The 14,636-nt window shown below is 37.4% G+C and overlaps 1 protein-coding gene across 1 annotated transcript in view; it reads left to right on the forward strand.

The window, feature by feature from the left end:
* Window positions 1-13,174, forward strand: part of LOC145225467 (uncharacterized) — a 75,807-nt gene extending 62,633 nt beyond the window's left edge. Inside the window, exons 78-92 of the mRNA XM_080092175.1 lie at window positions 637-840; window positions 1,146-1,346; window positions 1,619-1,714; window positions 2,348-2,473; window positions 2,967-3,182; window positions 3,778-3,963; window positions 4,673-4,906; window positions 5,484-5,668; window positions 6,389-6,544; window positions 7,372-7,497; window positions 8,002-8,120; window positions 8,300-8,510; window positions 9,280-9,458; window positions 10,103-11,204; window positions 11,916-13,174. Of these exons, the coding sequence (XP_079948301.1) occupies window positions 637-840; window positions 1,146-1,346; window positions 1,619-1,714; window positions 2,348-2,473; window positions 2,967-3,182; window positions 3,778-3,963; window positions 4,673-4,906; window positions 5,484-5,668; window positions 6,389-6,544; window positions 7,372-7,497; window positions 8,002-8,120; window positions 8,300-8,510; window positions 9,280-9,458; window positions 10,103-11,204; window positions 11,916-12,947 (4,373 nt within the window). The 3' untranslated portion in view covers window positions 12,948-13,174. The remainder of the gene's footprint in view (window positions 1-636; window positions 841-1,145; window positions 1,347-1,618; window positions 1,715-2,347; window positions 2,474-2,966; window positions 3,183-3,777; window positions 3,964-4,672; window positions 4,907-5,483; window positions 5,669-6,388; window positions 6,545-7,371; window positions 7,498-8,001; window positions 8,121-8,299; window positions 8,511-9,279; window positions 9,459-10,102; window positions 11,205-11,915) is intronic.
* The last annotated feature ends 1,462 nt before the right edge of the window (window positions 13,175-14,636 follow it).

Consider the following 14,636-nt stretch of genomic DNA (forward strand, 5'->3'; position numbering starts at 1 on the left):
TACAGCGCCCATAACAGCCATAAACTTTCAACAGACTAAATTGTGTTTTGGCTCTTGCAGAAAGTGTTTGTTTTTTGTCTTAATAGATTATGTCATAGAATTGTAGTTTTTAGGTGTCTTTTACATTTTCAAACTCATTAGGTACTTATGGTACAAGTGTTATGTATTAGAGACATATAGCTTCTAAAGAACTATCTTTTTCTCTCTTTAAAATGTTTCTAATATTTTTCAATTTTATGTATTAACTTCTTATTTTGTCCCGGTGGGCTTGTTTGTGTTGATATAATATCCAGCACAATAGACTTTGCAAATTTTATGCACCAGTACTGTTTAAACTTTTTCCGTTGTACACTTTTTATAATTTTCCAGCAATAATTTGCATTACTGACGCAAGAATCCCCTGATCCAATAATATTCAAACCAAGCAGGTTAATCCTAATGTGGTTACTTTTTCGAAAAACAAAATTGTGACCTTTAGTATACCTAGGCTGCATTCCCTTCATATACTATGATTCAGTTGTATACCCTAGTTTTGATGTGGTATCACTTGGACATACAGTATACCTGGTTTAAGATCACTGTCTTTCACTTTTCAGTTTGTCAACCCTACCTCACAACACACCTTTCTATTAACAGTGGCCAAATGCAAAGATCCACCTTTTATTCTTCATGGTCACAGAAAAGTGGGGGATCTTTCAGCAGAAAGTTTTGTTACTTACTCTTGCCAGACAGGATATGAAATGTCGGGAGTCACGAACGTAACTGGGTCAGATTCTGTGAATGTGAAATGTCTAAGAAACGGAGCATGGAGTTTGAATGTTGATGCTTTGAAATGTAACAGTAAGTGAAAGAACTAAATCAGTTTTAAGTTCGAGCGACTATTGTGATGCATATTTTTTGGTTAATTGCTTATTTCATTTTAATGCGTAGAGATAGAGCTTCGGGAAAAATATGTATTGTTTAACTAAATTGATCAATTGCATAGGAACTTTACTTCCTAAACAACACATCCTTTTTTCTATGATTTCCATTAACTTCACTAAAAAGCTTAACAAATTTATCATATGATTAATTGTAAAACAAAAGAAATGGCCGACAAGAGTCTTAGTGTTTGCTCATTTTTCTGTTATCTAAACCTTTCGCAGTTAAATCCTGTCAACATCCACAACCCATCAACAACGCTTCACTTACCTACTCTATGGTTACATTCCGGTCCACTGCGAGATATCAATGTGCTTTGGGATATTTCTTTGACCAACTTTATACTCCCAGAAAATCTGAAATTCAAGTTGTGTGTGGGTCTGATGCAAAATGGATACCTTCTGTAGAGAAAGAGTTTTGTGCAGGTAAATGACAAGATTTTTGTAAACAGTTTAAAACTATTAACTTTTGGTTTCAATTTGTTTGTTTTTTTCACACAAGATAAAGTTATTTATTACATTTTGAGTGATTTATTCGGTAAAATCCAACCAATCAGCAACTATTTTCAAATTGCATTGGTTCTTTGTGCAATGCTATTATGTTGCATGTATGGTTTCAAAAATCCCAAAAATCTAACCCATTTGTCATTGTATTGCAGTTGCTGTTTAATTTTCAAGTTATTTTCTTGCATTTTTAGCTTTTGATTGTGGAAAACCTGATCAAGTGAAACACGCCACATTAGTATCTGAATCTTATTTACTGGGGTCAGAGGCCAGATATGTTTGCTACAGAGGTGAGCAGGTTTTTTTAAGGTTTAGTTTGGGTGACCGCTAAGTAGTTTTAAGAGACCGCAAGTGTTTCATTTAAATGCCAAAAATAGCCATATTTGCCAAATTTTGGGTTTTTTGGGGGGATTTTGGAATTTTGGGAAACTGCTGGAAACGGTTCCCAAAAACACCTTAAAAAAACACTGGAGGTGAGTTCAGGCAACTGTTACACCAACATTTTTTTTAACGTGCTTATTAAATTAATTTACAAAATTCACAAAGTAAGTTTCCTATGTAAAGAAACGCAACAGACTAATACAGGATAACCCACAAACTCATGAGTTGATGCAAAACTATCATTTTTACTTAAAATTACCAACCTGCTAATGCATAATCAGTTAACGAGAGGTGTGAAACATGGTATATAAATGGTATATAAAAGTGCTTGCCAAACCAATTTTTCATTTTTGGAGAAGTGATGTGATTAGAATTTACAAACCTGACAGTGCAAAACCATTTGCCGAGATTGATGCGTTACTGAAACAAGGATGAGATTGGAACCAACAACCTCCAGTTTTCGACGAAATAAAATTATGTTTCACAAACTTGCCACCACGAGCAAAGTCGTACTTCAATATTTTTTACATGTTTGTCCTCAGGTTATGTGATTGACCACGGTGAGGACGGATTGCCATCTGCTTCCCAACCTCTTTCTACTTCCCTCTCAATAAAATGTCAACAAACTCTTTCATGGGAACCGAAACCGCAAGACGTCAAATGTGTTTGTATGTTTACTATGTTTTTCTCTCCCCATAACTTATTTTTCGTGGTGAATTGTTATTCTAGGTAAAGTTACTCAGTGTTTATTTAGTTTGAGATTGAAAAGTTACTTACAAATATTGTATGACTACTAGACATCAAATTTCTTTATATGTCCACGTTCATACTACTGATATATTTGGATATTTTTTGAGAAACGTTGATCGGAATGTATCTGAGATTTTAGACCATAAGTGACTTTTCTGACACCTTAAATAATGTTTTGAAATTTAATGATACAGTTGTTTTTAAGTTTCTATTAATGTTTCAGTTATTTTTACATTTATTCTTGTTTTTTCATGTATTTACTGTCTAAGCGTGTTTTAAGTTGAAACAAGATAAAAAAATCTACATTTTAAGATGATATGGAATCGAATGAACACTTATTATGCTACACAACCATGATATTACCTAATTCATGTTAAATCTCTGTATTTCAGTAAGTTTTTATTTCATTAGTAATCCAGTGCATCCCGCCTCCAAAGCCACCGAAAACTTACTACACTGGAGGGCGGCATGGAGCAGACGGATCCAAGCAGTTTCGCTTTGGTGACGTCATCACTGTGACGTGTGCTCACGGTTACCTGATGTCAACAACTAAGTTACTCAGTATTATGGCAACTTGCAAAGATGACGGAACTTGGAGCAGCAACCCGGCTGATGTTAACTGTATTGGTATGATAGCTCCATTCATTTGTAAAAAGGGAAACATGTTTCGCAAATTTAAAAATGAAAAAAAACTGCTCGGCCTAGTACCGAGCATCAAAAACAGCGATGCTTGGACTGAGTCTTCGGGTTCTGGCTCAAAACAACCCATTTCTACTGGCTGTCATACGGTGGAACTAAAAACGTGGTTTTGTTGTGTCTTGCAATGGCCTATATATTTTTTTATATTACTCTGCACAAAAAGTGTCTTGCAATGGCCTATTAGTAACAACAATATATGTGCAAATTTTGTGTTTTTCTGTTAATGCAGTTTTTTTTATCTTATTTTGCCTCTTGTGTTGTATGAATATTACTAACATAATGGAATCTTGGCTCGTGAAAAATAAGCTTAGTAATGATGCAGTAAACCTCGGTTAATCTGTATCTTCACCTAATTCAGACACACAAGTACAAATGATTTGTAATGTGGCAAGGCTTTAACTAATCGTCATTAATTAATTCAGGCACATTTTTAGTCCAAACGGGTCGAGAGTAGCCGAGGTTTATTGTAATTATTTTGTTAATTTTCACTTCTTGGGTAAACGCTTTGGCAACTTTTTCCCAGATATAGTTTGTCCCGAACCTGCTAAAAGACCATTCGCTTCTCACGACGCAGACAATTTCAATTACTTGACCCGTGTGACCTTCACATGCGACAGAGGTTACTTCATCTCACCAGGCATATCGCAGTTTACCATGCAATGCTCATACACTGGAGACTGGAGTCCTTTATTGGATCTGCAATGCAAACGTGAGGAATTACTATAAGCAAGATTTGTTTATATTTCAACCCATCGCGTACTGTTTTTTAAAAAGTAGAAAAGTACATTTTGCCGCAAAAATGTATTGTTTGCCCAACTTTTTTTAGAAAACGCCTTAAATAAGGTTCTGCCACACATATTGATAAATCCCTACATAAGACTAAAGTACGACGTAAGAATTATCAAACTAATTATACCAAATATTTGCAAGTTTTTTTCACCAGTGTCCTTGTCCAAAAGCAATAGCATTTAATGTCAAAGAAAAGATCCTTCGCGACATAGTAATAAGTCGACCATTTTCTTGTACTATACTTAACTTTTCCAATAGGCTTAGTGTATATTTGCCTATAAAAGTTTTCTGGTCTGCATAAACTGTTTGGATGGTTAGACCAAACACTAGGCCTATTCTTCTTGACTAGGCAAGCATATTTCTGAAACCAACCAGGTTGGCAATTCTATAGGAATGCACACGACACGAGTTTTGCCTAAAACTAGGGCTGATTAGTTGGGTCAGTTAAGTTGCATTTCATGATCTGACTTGAGTTGCAGCAGTGAGCTACTCGTGTACCACCTTAAAAGTTCTGGCATACCACTAGTCATACGTGTACCACTGGTTAAGAACCAATGCATTAATGTTTTTTTCATTTCCAGTCTCTCTGATAACAGACACAGCACATAAAAACAAACTGTTACTTTCAGCCGTTGATTGTGGCAACCCCGGTTCAGTGGTGAACGCGTTGCGTCGTGACGTCAGCGGCAACTACAGCGCCGGATCTAGTGTGGAATATTTCTGCTCGCCCGGTTTCTACGTGGCAGCCGAGCAGGATGCGGTCGGTGCTTGGGTGGTTGGGGATGAGAGACGGACAAGTGTGAAGTTGATTTGCTCTCAAAGTGGAAACTGGGAACCGAGAAAGGCTGAATTACATTGCAGTGGTGGGTGTTTTGTGTTTAGGTTTGTTGTGCGGCTTTTGTTTTATACACGTCTAATTTTTTTGGAACATATGTTCTTATATAGAGAGTGGCTGTTTACAGTTGCTCTGTATACAAATTGCACCTTTACCTCTAAAATTTGTGTTTGGGAAAAGCCTTAAAAGCCGTGTTTTCCTAATAGGTTTTACGGGAGTAAGAGCTATTTTTGCCTCCAAAAAAGCATTTTTTTCGCTTTTATTTATGTCACATATACTTGATGTTTTAATCTTTTCAGTCAAATGACAAAAAGTCTTTTTACTGATAAAACATACATAGTTATATGAGGAATTTTGTGAAGCACTTATCCTTTTTCTCACTAAACACAACAATGCTCTGTGTCCAAACAAATAAAACATGACATTATACGACATTTAGTCATTTGAATTTTTGCATTGACTTAGTGCTTTTTATCCTATGCTTTCAAAGATTGCACGTTAGGACTGAAAGTGGACCCGAAACTAATAGTACAAGTTTAAATCCCGACCCGCCCGATGGTTTATGCGAAACAAGATTTTACTGAACAGAGGCAAATGTTTTTCAGATCGCACATCAGCTATTACGTTGTTCGAGCTTTCGCCTGACGGTGAGGTTTTCAACCCTTGGAGTTACTTGGTTGTTCCACAAGATGCAAATTACTTTGCACAATCATCAGGCAGAGCACGAGGAAGGACAACTAGCCAATCACCGAGTATTGAAAACCTGATCACGGCCTGTGAAACATCTGAGGTGAAGTTGTTGTGATGTTGCTTTAGGTTGTTAGTTTTAGGGTCCCTATCACTAATGGGAGTTAGAACAGTTCATTTTATAAAAGTTTAGCTTCCTCAAAATTAACCAGGCGAAACGTAAATTTAGAAAGTTAACATACAAACTTGATTTTGCTTGAGTTATGGTTTCAATATTAACATAATACTCTTCGGTGTTTTCCAAAACTTCAACCAAACAATACATGAAAATTTCAGTACCTTAGAGGTGAACTCACAAGTATTCCTATTAAATGCTATATTCCGACTTGGATTAAATAGTTAATTTTAGTAATTCGACGAATTGGATACAAATGTGCGTGTTTTTTTTCTTAATGTTGATTTCCATAAACATTAAATTTGTACCCCACTAAATTTACAAGTAATGTTTTTATTTGATTGCGTTTCGAGCATGTCTGTTTAGTTACATTTGGTGTACAGTTGAAGTTGATATGTTGTATTGTATATATGTTCTGTAAATTTTGTTCATAATCTATCATGCCTTTGTCAATAAAAAAATTGTGTTACTTTATTTCAGTTTTTACAATATGTCACACTAAACTAAAACAATCATTGCATGTATAAACAAAACTGAATACAAAAGTGTAAGTTGTATTTCAAATCAGGGATACAGCTCTCTTTGTAACGGAAAAAGTTTAACCACAGCTTCTGAAGAATAAAAAATCGAGCCAAATCTATTTGACAGGTTTTAGCGGTCCACGATCTTGGACATTGGATCCACATCACTGAAGATGAAGTTTCAACATCCCATGTTCCCAAGCTGATCCTGGAGACCGGAGTCGAGTGTGGAGTAATGAGGATGTTCGATGAGGAGCGGAACACGTATTGGATGCCCCAAGAAGTAAGACTTTCGAGAAAAGCTCACGTTTTAGAAATGGTTATCGCAGTGCTTTTCAATCGGGGTTCCGCGCTACACTGACAAGGGTTCCCCGAGGTTTGGTGTAACAATTCAAACCTAAATGATTCATAATATTATTGTTGCGAACAGTAAAGCTCAACTGTACAATCTAGTTAACCTTAGTTACACCATCGATCAATTGTGAAGTAATAAACACAGCATGGCTACAGTCTTGGTTGAATTTCGAGAAAAATGTAGAAACGACCGATCCAAGCAACACGTTTTGGTAAATCGTGTATTGCACTTACTTTTATATTATATGTGCTTTGGGAATGTTAGTTGAAATGTATGTTTTTTTTATATTTTCGTAGCCATCTTTTATTTTATGTGTTAAGACGATTTTGGGGAGAGGTCCCGCAAATTTTACAAAATACCTCGAGGGTTCCGTGGCACTAAAAAGGTTGAAGAGCACAGGGTTATCGGTTTCGTTTTTGCTATGTTTTTTTATGTCCCATCTTTTTAACAGTGTATTTATGATTTGTTATTTTCTTTTTTCATTCAATTCATTTCAACACAAACGATATTTACTTAAAGGAAAAGTGACGTTTCGACACATCTCATGGCATCTTCAAATGGAATGAATGAATGACATGAGATGTGTTGAAACGTCGCGTTCTATACAAATACATTGGCTTGTTTGTTTCTTGTTCGAATCTTTAAAACCGTGAATTGTATAGATATGTGATATATTATTTACATTAAATCCTGCGTTAACTTGAAATCTCTGGTTAATTGCATTTGCATTCTAATGGTTTGTGCGTTTGCTACAGTCGCCGTATTCACCTGCTTATTATGAAACATGGAAAGGTTGGACTGTCACCATTTCACTGAAAACAACTCATATAGTGGGAAGTTTCACACTTCATACTTCAAGGAATTTCGAGAATGATGTTAAGGTTGGTTGACCTTGCAAGTTTTAACTTACAATGCTATGTGGTTCTATGAAAAGGTCTTGTTCTTACTGAAAGGTTTTTTATCTTATTAATTTGGCTGCAAAATTGGGAGTTTTAAATGTTAGGAGCAAAATCCAGACGCTTGTTTCGCACCTTTTTCATCAATCTTTTACATACCTCAAGTGGATTTGAACTGGTGTTACTGATGTGGCTTTTCATATCACTGAGGATGGCATGATCATTTGCCGAAACGTTTGAACAATAAAGCATGTCTCACTTTTCTTGCTTTTTACGTCTATTTGACCCGTTGTTTTCTTCATTAAACTTATGAACGTGTCCGTATATAGTGTTGCAAATTCCAGGAGGTTTAGCAAACCTATGTGGAAAATATGACTAAAATACAGCTAACTTGGTATCGGGTTAGCGTAAACTTTTTGTCCGTGTCCCACCTAATCTGCTTACAAACGTTGATGTCACCTATGTTATGATGCTTAGATATATTTGTAGACGTTCTATGTACACACTTCAACAAATGGTGGTTCTTGGAGGACCTTGGGACCTTACCAATGTATTGAGTCGACCAGACGAATCGAGTACTTCTATGACTTCAAACCATTTCTTGCCAGGTTTGTGAAATTTATCCTTTGAACCAATAAAAATGTACTATAACACCATTCGTCCTAATCCACGGATGCTCAACAGACAATCACATTACCCTTGGTTTGATTAATGAGCTGGCATGATTTCGAAAGCCACCAAGAGTGGATTTCAAACTCACGCCAAGCTGCCTTTCATATTTTTTCAGGTACATCAAACTAAACATCACATCGACAGCGATGATGCGACCTCCAGTGGTGAGCAGGTTCGGTATTTTTGCTGCAACGTTCGATTGTGTGAAGCCAGTCACTCATACCTCCGATCAAATCGCTGTCCCCGTATTTCTGACCAGTCTGCTCGTGTGCTTCACTCTGATGTTGATCCACGGAGCGAGGATTGACCAGAGGACGAGATGGAAGGTAGGAGTTGATGTGTTGTGGTGAATGTGACAAGGAACAGGGTGTCTTGTGGGAATCATGGTCATTTTATCTATTCTTAGTCGTTTCGGCAATTGTTCATGCCATCTAAAGTTCTGTAAAAGAACAAAACAGTCACACCCGGTTTTACACTCGGGATCGTGATAAAAATGTACAGAGCAAGGCGTGACAAATCAAGGCTCAACAAAAACATGTGGCTAGTCACGGAAAATGTTTAAAAGTTTACAATGCAGCATATTTAAACACTATCATTGTTCAACCCAATCAATCTATTACAGAGAATAATTACCGGTACGTACAAAGGTAGTTGTTTATTGTATTGTGTGTCATAAGTCAGAATCATTAGGCCTTCTGCAGCAATTCAGATTCTTGTTGTTTGCCGTTATCCTGCATTCTTTTTATTCGTTTTATTGCGGCTCCTTACACGCTTGAAAAACTACCTTTTCACCCCGACAACAAATAAGGTTGAGAACCAATGATGTAAAACTGTAAAGTATTCCATTGTAACCGTTAATTAATACAGTTTCTCACAACTAAGTGAAACGCAACTGTTTCAAACGTGCACAAGAATAAAGAGACCCAGAGATACATTTTAGTAATGCACCGCGCTTTCAAGACTTTTGTCAGTCGAACATATATGACGTTACAGTAAATACTAGATGGGAATTTAACAACTTCGCCAAACAACCAGGAATTGAACCACTAACCTTGGCATTACCACCTCTAATTGATTTCTTATGTAATATTTCAGCGTTACATCATCACAGTTCCGTTCGCCCCCGAATCGCCCATTCCTTCCTCACACGTCTATGAACTTTCCATAGTGACAGCTTGGAGAGACGACCGCACTGATCTGCTCATCAAGATATACGGAAGTAAAGGGTCAACTTCAATTGTCTGGTTGAGGCACGATTTTAAAGGGTTACTCAGGTTGGTATATGCGATGATTTAAAACAGGAGTTGTGTGCCATTGGGTTAAATTTAAACTGTTTTCATCGTTTTACCTGTAAATATTAAGACGAGAAGCGGTATTGCTGGGAGATTGTAATGTAAAATTCATCACTTTATACCGATAAGTGCATAATCCCAGCTTAAAACGCATTAAAACTTGCTTCATGGTTAAATGGAACAGTGCCCTTAGTAAATTCTGGTTCTTCTTTGCTTACTTAAATTGAACGTGTGTTGGCAACTAGTTGTATTTACTAAAACTTGCTGAATGGTTAAAAGGAGGAACCACGTCTTCAGTTATTCCTAGTTATGTTCCTATTCTGGGTAGTTAAGAATAACGTTATTGGAAATATTTTAATGACCTTCATCTGCTTTGAAATTTGCGTTATCTGTCATTTGACGTGTTGATGCGCGCATACTTTACAAATATATAGTTATGGGAAATTTGCGACCAACGATGTGCTTTTCAGGACTGCAAGAATGGAATGAATTTAATTACGTTGTCAATTATTTAGCTTTTGAATTAACACAATTATTTAATGTAGTGTCTATGTAATTTTGTTTCGATGGACCTCTGTATGTAAGAATAAACTCACAGTTACAGCAAAACCTTTTTTTTCTTACAGACCCGGTTTTACTGACACAATAGCGGTTCAATCATCTAACATCGGGTTCCCACAGAGAATTGACGTCATCACTGTTTACAAGAAACATATGATTGACATCGAAAAGTCAAAATCTGGGAGTAGCTTGAGCGCATTTGCAAACACAGTATCATTGTTTTCTTCGTCCTTGTTAAGGTTTCTGCCGACTAAAAGCGCGGTGTTTGCAGCATCTATACAAAAAAGCGTGAAAAATATTTTGAGAAGCACTGTTTCAGTATTCCGAAAACCGAAAGGGAAACACTGGGCCTTGGCGGGAATTTTCCTCCGTCACGGGAGCACTAATGAGAAGTGGACGGCTGAAATTGGTGACAAGCGCGGGAACTTGTTGGCTGAATTCGCAAAGCGAGTTTTTGGAAGACACAGGGTCGGATTTGAACACGGAGTTCCAAAGTCGTTTTACTTTACAAGTAGTTCTACTCCATGGTACAAATCGTCGAAATCGATTTTATGTGACAATGTTCGCGTGGTGTGCAGATTCTTGTACAAGCAACACATCCTCGCTTTCATCTTTTCAAACCGATCTTCCTTCGTCATCCGAAACTTCCTCGCAGTCGAAAAACTCCTCATCAGTTTCGCCACAATCTCACACTGTCTCCTCACTCTCACATTTATCCACGGCTTCACAGACCCAGCTCTCTACTTCGCTTCGAAACAAGCCCCGACCTCGACTCTCTCAACCGCCCTGCAACGCTCCGGATCATCCTCTGCTGCCCACATGGTGGCGCTGACAACCTCGTGTGCGTTGTTGATTCTTCTTCAATTCGTGGTGCGAGTTTTAGCGGGAAAGTGGCAGCGCAACGTGGAGGATTGTGGGAGTTATTTCCAGGGTTTGAATCCAATTCGCTCAACAGTGAGAGAAGTGGTCGACGCTTTGAAAAATTTGTGTGGAAATTTTGTTGATCATTTGCCGGAGCGAGTGAAGCAACGGTTGGTGAAAAATAATGAAAATGATTTATTTGACGAGTTCACAGACGATGATACGTTAAAGGATAACGGTTTGGTGGAATATTTGGAAGATACTTTACAACAGAAGCCAGTCACTGCAGAGGAAATGGAAGTAGTAGTAAGTTTGGGTTAAATGCTTTTTACTCGGATTGTTTATCAGACGATTACAACTGTGGTATCCCTTTCCTTTTTTACCTTAAATCCGCACAAAACATTTGTTTGCCGTAAATCCGAACAAACACGCGGACCCATTCGTTTTTGTTGATTAAATGATGTATATAGTAAATTGGTAAAATAAGATATAGAATATATAAAATGGAAGTATATCACCAAGCCACCTTTCTAGTTTTTAATAATTTTTGCTTCCCTTGTAAAAATATTGACAACTTTGAGTCGAAATGCAAACTCCACTACCTTGGACATAACAAACTTTTTGCAAATTTAAAACTATACTGCACTCAGTGGATTTTGCAGGTAAACTCACAAATCACCTCAATCAGGCAAATTAAGAAATGCATCCCAAACCATCCCAGAAACTGGAAAAAATGCTTCGATTGGTGTGATTTGTCTAGAACAAAATAATAACCCATCATGCGTTACTCGTGCTGTGTTTAATTCAACTGGGAGCCAATTCCTTGGCAGATAAAGCTGTGTAATATAATGTTACATAGTAAATGTAGTACATAATGTAAAAGGCTACATATACTAGTGTCTTTGGATAAGAGGTTACTTTCTGTTAGCTGCTGTTTTTCTTGTATGTCCAGTGCTCTATGTGCATTTTCGGCCTTATTTTTTAAACCGTCGCCTTCACGCTGAACATTGTGTTTAGGAACAAGCTGCAGCGAAACTATGCGACCTTCCTGGCCCAGAGCGTCTATCGTCGACTGAAGTCGTCCCCGTCTCAGCGACGCAATTATATCTTAATTGTGACGTCACCAGTACGACGTTAGACAAAGCAGAAGATTCAAAGCCTCTACAAATTTCTAAAAGCGAGGGCAAAAAAGAAAAACCCTCGGGATCTTGTTTTGTGGGCGATCAGACAGGCACTGTTGCGCCATCCAGCGGCTTAAAAATGGAAAATAACGAGTTCGATAAAGGGTTTGTCTGTAAGGAAGAGTTTAAAGAGTTTGAGAGCAACGATGAATGTACAGATTTCGAGCAGGAACTGTCTAGTATAGTTGAGTTTGAAAAACAACAGACAGGTCGGGGTTCAAGTTCAGCAATGCATCAAACAAAATCGAGAAGTTACTATGATTACGCAAGCAGCATAGCATCGAGAGAGACCTTTAGGGAGTACGCCACGAAAACAGCAGCTAGTTGGACAGAGAGTTTGTGTAAAATGATTTTAACTGGCGCAACACCAGCTCAGTGGGTAGTCAGTGACAGTCTGAGTGGCGATCAGAGTTTTATTCCTAAACGCAGACACGTGGAAGCGCTCCTTGGTGCAGAAAAACGAAACTTTAACTCCCCTATGCCATCAGCATACCCTTGTGCAACGGAGAAAATCAGTTTACCTGACAGTCAGAGTATAATGTCCCATATTGTAACGCATAGATTAACTCCTAGTAAAAGATGTGCTAGCTCTAGTTCAGATCAAATTTTGCACGATGGCGTTTTATTGCGTTTTCTCATTGCGCTGTTGAGCCTCGTTTATACAACTTTTGCTTTTGTGTACTTGTTATTTTCTAGCTTCAGTTGTTCGAGTGGCGTTTGTCTTATCTTTGTTGTGATGTTCGTCACTGATATGCTAGTCTTGGTGATCTTTGTCATGCCACTCGCTGGCTGGTTGGCCGTTTTACTCGAAACTGCGTGGATGAGAGGAAGGTTCTTTCACGACATGCTGCGCGAAAACGCTATGTGACCTCTACATTTAAGTGATTTTTATGTTAAGGGAAGCATTTTTACTTGATTGAGTTTACAGTCCTCACGTAAAAATACATAGGTCTCAACGTGAAGTTTTATGATTTTAACAAAAATGGGTTCTGCATAAAGATCAGACAACTTTTACTACTTTGGTTGTTTTGTTTACAAAATAATTGTGCGTTTGTGAGTGATTGAAACATTCGCTTTAATAAAAGATTGCTTTCCTGCCCAAGATACATTTCCCAGAAGAACTCTATAAACTTGATATTACGCCTGGCAGCAATAGCTTATATATCAACTCTTCACGCAAAGCTAACCACTCTCGAAAACATCAACGGACTATTACAGCTGAATTTACGTAGCCTACCTTATGTTTAATAGTATTTATTTACCTTTGATAAATAAAACCTTTTCTCAACGCAGCAAACACTGGTGACTTTTTATGAAGTAAAAAAATTCTTCTTTATTGTGCTGCAAACAAGAAATAACCTACTAAAAAAAACTTAGTTTTCCCAACAAAGTAGGCTACACGCAACATGTACAATTAAGAAAAACAAAATTGGCTGTAGGCCTAATGACTTTGTTGTCGGTTCTGCTTCCTGCCGAACCTTTACCGGTTTGAACCAAAATTGGAAACATAAAACATAGTTTTCAGTTTTGGGCGGGTTTGTAGTGCACTATGAGGCAATACGTTCTGACTAAAAGCCTTGCGATCATAACTAAACGCAATCCACGACAACTAAAGTTTAGAATAACAATACACTCAGCAAGAAATTCAAATACAAGGCAATGGTGCACAAAGCTGCGAACCGAATAAATCACGAGAAGTAACATTTCTAAGCACTAAGTCAGTCCCGCCAATTGCTTGGCCAACTCGGTTTGGAAAGTTTATTTCGCCTGGTGACGGAACATATCGCGAAAGAATTGTACTAAAACAGCTCCGCATCGTTATACAATTAAAACCTTATAGAATGCAAAACATTTAAGCGCCAAATTGGTGGACGACATGATTTTGGTCATTGGTGAATGACATAACGCGCTGTAGCTACACCGTATTCTGGTTGTTAATTACTTGAGAATTGACAAGTAAATTAAAAGTCAAACTCCAAACCGTTCTTCTTTCTACGATTTGTCCATACTTCGAAGAGCGGTGTCTTCAAAACATTTATTGTCATTATTTCTAAGAAATGTCCTTGTTTTTGACTTGAGTCCTTATTTTGTCATATTTTCAACGATTACAAATCAAATCACTGCTACAAGTAAAAGTAAACCAATAGACCTGTTATGAGATGCACAAAGTATTTTCTACGAACAAGGAGTTATTGGAACAGACAGTTTCTGACCAAAATATGACATGTGATATGTCATGGCTCGCAAATTTAGACTTTACTGTTAATTTGCTATTTTTGAACTGTTAGTTTGCTAATTTGAACTAAGTTCTAACAGGAGTGTGTGTTTTGCTACAGTCAGAAATTCAGATGAACCCGAAAGCAAATTAACCCAGAGGTTTGCTAAATCAATCAAAAAAATAAAGCTAGATTTTGGTCTCAATTCTTCCACTGGTCTAAGTACCACGCAGCGATAGAAGGTTTTAATCACCGGTTTAGACAAAAACGACTTCGAAGTTTTAAGTTTTTGACTAAATCTTCACGTAAAAGTTGTAACGAAGCACACTATATCGGAACCT

Source organism: Phallusia mammillata, chromosome 4, assembly GCF_965637545.1.
Source record: "Phallusia mammillata chromosome 4, kaPhaMamm4.hap1.1, whole genome shotgun sequence".
In the NCBI taxonomy this organism is placed as follows: Eukaryota; Metazoa; Chordata; class Ascidiacea; order Phlebobranchia; family Ascidiidae; genus Phallusia; species Phallusia mammillata.